Below are 8,465 nucleotides of genomic sequence, written 5' to 3' on the forward strand. Positions count from 1 at the left end.
ATCTCAGAGTCATCGATTTTGTCATTTTGAGCAGAGTGGGGGAAAGGTTAGAGCCCCATCATGATATTATTGCTGTCAGGGAGATAACCTTTTATTTTGATGACTACAACTAAGACGGACGGAAAACCTGCAATTGTCAGCAGTAAGGGAAACCCTTTACCTGGCACTTATGATCTTATAACATCTCTCCATTAAAAAAATGTGTTCACTTCAGAGCAATTTCCTTTCATTTCACATTGCATTTACAGAACAGGAAGTAATGGGAAATGGACAAAGTGATGCACAGGTTGTAGCACACTAAAGTTCCGGCTTTACACATAATATTGGTGTTTATCAACCAGAGATTGAAAGCGCTTCAGGGCAGGGTCCTCTCCTGTTCCTGTGTCACTGTCATTTGCAACCGCTAATTATTGTACAGCGTCACCTAATATGTTAGCGCTATATAAATCCTGTTTATTATTATTAGGAGTCCCTTCAGCAATTTGGACCTTTCAGGTCAGTTTACCTAATACCAATGATCTTTTTGGCTATCTGTAAGGCCAGAAGTCTAACAGACATTCATCCCACTGTCCAGCACACTAATAAAAAGCAAGCTGGGGATATTGTATTGCAGTAAGAGTTTCTGAAGGCTATGTACACAGGTGCAATAATTATCGCTGGAAATGAACGATCATCTGATAATTGTTAACAAAAAAATGTGACCGGCTGGCCAACGACAATGATGAACGTTGCTGGAAATGAATGATGGTCTGGCGGATCTGATTGGGCAATGATCGTTTGCTATTGTGTGTACGGTCATGTAGTGAACGTGGATTGTTCTGCAGTACACTTTTTTGTCCTGTACAGGTCACTTACTGCATTATTCAAATGATCGTATCTAGTGTGCTTACATTATTGGTGGATTATATTTGAACGATTGTATCCTTACAGCATGTACAGAATTTTGCAATATACGATCATTCAAAATAATCGTTGATCAGTCGTTAATCGTTTGTTTTCTAATGACAATTATTGCACGTGTGTGTAGCCTAAGTCTAGGCAACATTAATATACTATAGTTAGGTAGCGCAGAAATAAAGGTCAGAGAATCTGAGAAGTTTTACTGTAATTATGTCTTTTAGGAAGAGCGCCAGGAGATCCCCTCAACAGGGACAACCTAAAAACCTCACAGACTGTTACTGTCTGTTCTCCAGCTGGAGATTTACCCCTCGGTTCCATCACAAGGACAGGAATAGAGAAGAAATAGCTGCTTAGAAAGACTAATAAGAGTCTTAAGTCATTGTTTTGATTGTGTTAAACGTTCAAAATAATTGTGATTAATCGTTGATCGGTCATTTTCTAACGATAATTATTGCACGTGTGTAAGTAGCCTAAGAGTTAAAGGGTTTTGCCCCATGTTAAAAAGATCGGGAAACAATGTCCTATAAAGTTGGTTGTGACTGGTTTTGAATAAAGTTTAAAAAGCCTGTGACCACCTGTCCCAGCAACCCCAATCCTTTAAAATGACCCCCAGCACACAGTACTATGAGTGTTGGGTATCAGCTCCCCCGCCATACAAGCGGTTCCATCTGTTGATCTCTATGTGGCGAGGAATAAGCGGGGGATCAGTCATGTGACCCCCATAAAGCCGCGTGATTGGACAGGTAGTTATATATAATGTGGTGCTTTACTCTGATCTGTTACTTTCTTCGGGAACACTCACACCAACTCCAGATAATTAATAAACACGGCCGCGCCCAAAGGGGAATGACTTTTGTAGGATAATAAGATGTGTTTAGCAGGAAGGTGACAGATCCCATGAAGCAGCTGCTTAAAAATCATTATTTAGTGGGTGCAGGCCCAGGACAATGGCAGGCCACAGCTTCACTTACATTTCTGAAGTCCAGTGTTCATCTGCGGGAGAGGGAGAAGCAGGAAGGCGAGGTCACCTGGGCTATCAGGCCAGCATGGCAGAGCCGCACTAACACCGCATGGAGGTCGCCCTGTAACAGAGGGAGAGACACAGGTCACACACAGTCTACGGGGCGTAGCCACCATGCAGCCAGCACCGGCTTTTTAGGCTCAGCCCTTTCCTGGAGGCCGCAGCGGCGCCGCTCACCTGGGCTGGATCGGAAGGAGATGAATGGCAGCGCTCTGCCCCGTCCTCCTAGTGCCTGCTGATTTGCCGATTACTATTTGGTGAATCAGCAGGCACTGAGAGAAGGGGCCGAGCTCTACCGATCGGTCCGCCCGCCTCCGGTGACGTCAGTGCGCTAAGCCGGCGTGCTGCGTCGTGACGCAACACGCATGCGCGAATGTCATTAAAATTGCCAGACGCTCCCGCCCCTTTTCCAGTCATAACTGGCTGGGGTCGGATGCTGCGCACCACAGGTCGCAGCAGTCCAGACATGCCAGAAATGTCTATAACACGTCATAAAACACACATTCAATGCATTCTGAGATAATAAATACATTATATGTTCAAAAATACAACCTTTAAACCTGTTTCTTTTCTGTATCCATAAAATATTGTGAGCTCCTCGGGTCAGGGTCCTCTTCACCTCCTGTGTCACTGTCTGTCATTTGCAACTCCTATTTAATGTACAGCGCTGCGTAATATGTGGGTGCTATATAAACCCTGGTATTATTAATGATCACAATAATATAATGTCCTGGGATAGGTGAAAGATTTTATATGGTTCTATCACAGAACATGACACCGGGCCTAATCACACCTGTGAGCTGTGGTAATGCACATTGAATGTAGGACTGCATTGCCATTCACTGCAAATGGTTCCCCAATCCATCTGCATGGGGCTGACTAAACTTGCAGCAAGTTAGATTTCTGCCGTGCCTGGGTGAAGTGAACATGAATGGATTTTCCTCAATGTAACCATTATATAGAACAATGGCCCTGTCTAGTGTGAATGGGCCCTAAAGAAAATGCTTTGTTGCCTCTCTTCTGTGTGAAAGGATAAATCGGCTAACACATGGAGCTATAAAAGTTTGGCAGCCATTATCACCATGCTTGTTCTAGCTTGATGAATAAACTGTATTGGCCATACATAGCCAGAAACTCAGCATTTGCAGATCAGCAATGGCCACCCCTATTTACTTTATGATTTCCAATGTAAGCTCCTCGAGCCAGGGTCCTCTCCTCCTCCCGTGTCATTGTCATTTGCAACCTCTATTTATTGTACAGCGCTGCATAATATGTTGGCCCTATATAAATCCTGTTAATATTTTAAAGAATAATAACAACAAAGTTCAAATTGTACTATTGCAGCATGTCACTGCCCCTTCCCCCACCATACAAGTCAATGAGAATGCTAACAAAAGTAGTAAAATGCATGCTAAAAACACAATATCCTCTTCTAAGAAAGCTTGACTTTATTTGCTTCTGAGTCTGGAAACCATATACACAAATCCTTAGGCACATGAGAATCAAATTAGAAGTAGGCTAATTACAGTACACTTGTGAATTGCTTGAGAGAAAACAAGTCTTTAAAGTGAAATTTCCATGAGAAAGGTCCACTTATCCTGTAGCCATCCACAAATATTCTCTGCAGGCTGCACATGTGTGTTCTTGGAGGATATGGGAAGCGGAGATCCAGGGATACTGCAAGGGCAGCACACAAGCCAAGTAGGTTTAATATTGTTCACATTTTGTTACAATGTCTTATAATTTTATTTTAAAATGCAATGGTCAGAAGCTTCAAGGTGTAGTGCTGCTATAAAAAAAAGGGGGGGTCCCTTACTACAAGTCTAATAGCGCAGTGAAAAATGTTCCAAAAATGACTGAACAAGTTCTGAGCCTCTTAGAGCAAATATGGAGATGTGATCTGCCCATTATATAGGCGGTAAAATCACCTCTGCTTGCTCCCTTGCCAGTGCTGACATCTTCACCCAGTCCTTTTCCAGGTTCAGGTCCTTCTGCCATCTTGAAAGGCCAACCCCCACACATGCACACAGCATTTTCTTTATTCCCGCACCTAGGTATGCCAGGACTGAGCTGAACATTTAAACAATTGCATACAGACAAGTACATTTGTTATATTTAAGAAGGGACATAGCACGTGTGTGTCTTCAGCCTGTCTGCCTGTAACTTTTATTAGTTTCATTTACTTCCATATTAACAAAAAATAATTCTAAAGTTAGGTTAACTAACAGCATCATGAATATAGAAGACAACAATGGCAAATGTCTAGGATCTAGATAACAAGGAACACAAAATGCAATATATAAACATTGTAATTATAAAACAAGGAATCTGACACTCCCTCAAACATTTTCTAGTGGAAATCCATTACTGCCATTGGAACACATGGTTTTGGAAGATTCTCACAAGGGAATGTCAGAATCCGTGTTTTATAAATAGTGTCCTAAAACTCTTGGCCAGAACTAATGGAAGAAATCGATTTGTTTTCAGTAATTTATTCCACATGAAAAAGGAGCAGAGGGTTCTATCTACAGGCACATAAAATGTTATATTATCCTTTAGTGTCTCCTTGCTGATGCACACAGGCGCTACTGGTAGCTCTGAATGTTGAGTGCTAAATCACCAAAGTCCCAACACACACAGGGAAAAGTCTTTATGTGTCAATAGCGGGTAGGGCAAATGAAGCAGGTAAATGAATTAGTAATTAATTTAGGGAATGTTGTGCCATTAAAGTGCAGGAGGGCAACTTAGAAAAACTGGATGTGGAGGAGCTTGGGCTCAATGAGGATTTCATTTATGGATTTTGGACTGCCACAACTCTGGGGGCCGTTTACGTAAACCTTTACTCTGTTCAGGTTTTCTTTACAGCAAAACTCCAGGCAAAAATATTAAACTTAGGAGTTTTTAGGATATACCACATATATATGTCCTACCAATTTTACAGCTGCATGCATTCTCCATAAAAAGACCTTTTATTACCATTCTCCATCTGTCACTGTACTGCAACAAACAAACAATGACTGCTGAAATACTTCACTGGCCACTCCATCTCCTCCGCCTGAGAACTGGACAATGGATTAGTGGAAGAAAATAAAACTTAATCCTACCCACATTTTGTGTTTTCTATGCATTTTTTTATTCATATTAATTTTTTTCCCATTTCCTGGTCCTGTGACACCCAAGAAAAGCAAGGCCACGGTTGTCATCAGGACGTAAAGGCAAAGATCAGTACATGTATTATCATAATATAAGTTTATATAAATTTTAACCACTAATTTACTAAAAATGTGTCCTCCCGAGATATTTCCATCACTTTCTGTACTGGCAGAAAAATCTCCTCAATGGAATCAGAGATGGTAATACAAATCAGAAGCTTTTTCCCCTAACCATGTCTCTAAAGGTTCCCTTTTATTCAGGTCACTGTATAACTAGTAGTTGATAGTCACACTTATTGAACTGGTTCTTGTAGAAGACGTTTCGTAGCCTTACAAGCTGCTTCATCAGTTCTGATCGGTGCTGGTGAAGTAGCTTGGAAGTCTGGGAAATGTTTTTAACATTACAAGAACAAGTCCAGTTGAATGAAACTATTGCTAGATTTACCCCTAACCACCCTTTCTATGTTGGGGTTAAATTAAGTAATACCTCTGATTTCACATCCTGTGAACATATTCACAATGTTAGACAGACAGCACTGTGCAAAGAGCCCTGATTGGCTTAGAGTATTAATTTTTCCTCTCCCATTTACGGGTTACAGAAGATTACAGGAAAGTAATTTAATGTCAAATGCAGGTAAATGTATAGAAATATTTTAATTAAAAATGGAAGATTTTCTTTAATGAATACATATCTGGCATTTATTTAATTAGTTGACTGAAATTCACTTTAGTATTTAAAACATTTTTTTGTTAAAGAATAAATCATTGGTGTAAAAAGAGCTCACAAAATAGGAAAAAACTTATAATGAACACTTCTGAATTTAACCAAAAAACCATTGAATGGGTAAAAGTCAAAATAGCAGGCATTGGCAGACTGAGATATCTCAGAGTATGTTGGAGTCTTTTCACACGCTGTGTTAATGTCACAGTGACCAAAAAGAAAACTTGTCAAGTGGAAGCTGGCAACACAAGAATAATATTGGTCTAATTTGCCATAGAAATACAGATTATTTATTGTAAAAATCTCGTTTATGGAATAAATGGAAAATTTGGAGCAGTTTGTAATCCACTGATATATCTCAAAGTCACAGCTGCTCCCCAATAGTATATTGCATATAGATCTCAAGTATGAATAGCAGTGCAGATTTAATTTAAAGGTTTTGACTCCATATGTTTTAGCAAGTTCTGATCACAGACATCCAGGTCATTCTGCCCCATCATTCAAATGTATTTTAATGTTTTGCTTCTTAGGTGTGATTGGATTGAGTCATCTGAAGATATAACTTCTAATTTGATAAAACAATGCTGACCTTAAACAATTGTTATTTTTTTTTTTTTTTTACAAGTTTTATTACTTTGTAATTTCCTAGAGCCTACTTGTAGTACGTATTTTAGCAATGGCAGATTTTTTTCCCACAGTTGTGTGAATCCTGATTAAAACAAAGTTTTTTCTGATGTTCATGCATTTTGTTAGCACTCAAAATAAAGGTAGCTATTTAGAAATGTTTCCAATGCAAACCAGTCTTCATACTGTGCCCTGGACCAAATAAATCCTCGCATTTATTGATTTTTTGAAGTTAATTGTGTCATTCAGAAAATCTATCCATATATGCCATACTGAGATATACTTAATATCAACATTTATTTTGATTATCATTGATTTATCAAAGAATTTATTTATATACTGTATGTATTTTTAGGTACAGATGATATCTAAACAGAGGTGTAATTAAAAATCAATGAGCCCCCTTACAGGTGCATTGTGAGAAGTAATAATGATGAATGGAGCTAGTGTTTAAATTGCACTCAACAGTGAGAGGGGGCGTAAAGCGATAGGACAGAAAAAAACTGCTCTGGGTCAGGAATGGATAATAAACGTAGTGGAGAGGTCAGGTGTATGCAATGCACAGAAAGTTGGGGTCAGGTGTATGCAATGCACAGAAAGCTGGGGTCAGGTGTATGCAATGCACAGAAAGCTGGGGTCAGGTGTATGCAAATGTACAGAAAGCAGGGGTCAGGCGTATGCAATGCAATATACAGAGTGCAGGGGTCAGGTGTATGCAATGTACAAAGTGCAGGGGTCCGGTGTATGCAATGCACAATGTGCAGGGCAATAAACGGTTTGCAAAACATCTTGACAGTATAACTTTCATGTTTTACTTTAAAAGTTGGTGTTATGTTTAATGCAAAAGTATACTTAATGTTCAGTAAGCTAAATTCTACTATGGCAATACAGGCACTTAGTGTCAGTTGTATTTGCAATGCAGCATGTCTGCATATTATATAGTTTGGCATAAATAAAACAAATTCTGTAAAAAGCACAATTTTTTAAACACATTCTACTACTAAATTCATATTAAAGACAGCCACCCATACATTCCAGCACATGTCTGTAGGATAGCATACAGATTTTCAGAAACTCAAATAAAGGATATTTAACTTTAATGAAAGTGGTGTCTTTGCTTGAGAACCTAAAAAGCAGTCAGTGAATCAGGAAGCCTTCTGGGACAGTTGTAGAAAAGTTGGAGCTTGAGCTATGGAACTTGTAAACAGTAAATAGGTAAAATTATGTAAAAAGAAGCTTATGTTCTACCTGCTAACTCAAAAAGCTTATGTTCTACCTGCTAACTGAGTTCCATAACTCAGAATGGAATATAATATATATATTTTATTTGTTTTAAGTATTTTTTCTGACTACAGTAAAGGCAGAAAAGCACTATACATATGTTTCTGTGAAAGTGGTTGCCGAATTATGGCTGCAATGTAAGAGTGGCCAAAGCATACCAAGTGCTCTAATCATTTTTTTAAATCAGTCTGAATATCATGAAGAATACTAGTACACGTGTCTGGTAGATGGACATTATGAGTCATACATTATCATGTTCCTAATACAACAACAAGCTTCTGTAACAATGGAAGGACAATTCAATTGCCTACGTCAGTGCTCTAATGCAAGACCATTACCCAGGTGTAAAGGACGCATGTTGTATATAACTTTCTACTGTGGAAAATCCTCTGTTATCCTTTTCTTTTGTCTCTAATATAGCTGCTTATTCAGGCTTTTGCTGTGACACATAAGTGCTAGATCCTGTGCATATCATCTACAGATGTCTTTTTATTATCCATTATGTTTTTTCTTCAGGAGGCAAAAGCTTGCATATAAATTGACTTCTAAGTGATAACAACCTTATGCGTATGTTTATTAAAGAGAAACTATAGAGCAGGGGTCAACAAATGTATGTCATGAGTCCCCAGATGTGATTTATGTCTTTCAGTGCCACCAGAAAATACTGTTATCATAACTGACAGCTAACAAAGGCCAGCCTACCCTTCAGTGCCTACAGTCCACCCACCTCCCTAAATCATTGGCCTTTGGGGACTATTTGGAGGTC

The 8,465-nt window shown here is 39.1% G+C and overlaps 1 protein-coding gene across 3 annotated transcripts in view; it reads right to left on the bottom strand.

The window, feature by feature from the left end:
• The window catches only part of FAM222B (family with sequence similarity 222 member B), an 83,157-nt gene that overhangs the window by 20,932 nt on the left and 53,760 nt on the right, over positions 1-8,465 (bottom strand). For 2 of the 3 annotated variants that reach the window (XM_072430324.1, XM_072430342.1), the window contains one exon: positions 1,872-1,982. In XM_072430324.1, coding sequence (XP_072286425.1) covers positions 1,872-1,893 — 22 coding nt within the window. In that variant the 5' untranslated portion in view covers positions 1,894-1,982. Of the gene's footprint in view, positions 1-1,871; positions 1,983-2,098; positions 2,234-8,465 lie in introns of those variants that run through there. The other variant, XM_072430334.1, reaches the window with a different exon arrangement.

The sequence above is a fragment of the Pyxicephalus adspersus genome, chromosome 1, assembly GCF_032062135.1.
Source record: "Pyxicephalus adspersus chromosome 1, UCB_Pads_2.0, whole genome shotgun sequence".
Classification (NCBI taxonomy): domain Eukaryota; kingdom Metazoa; phylum Chordata; class Amphibia; order Anura; family Pyxicephalidae; genus Pyxicephalus; species Pyxicephalus adspersus.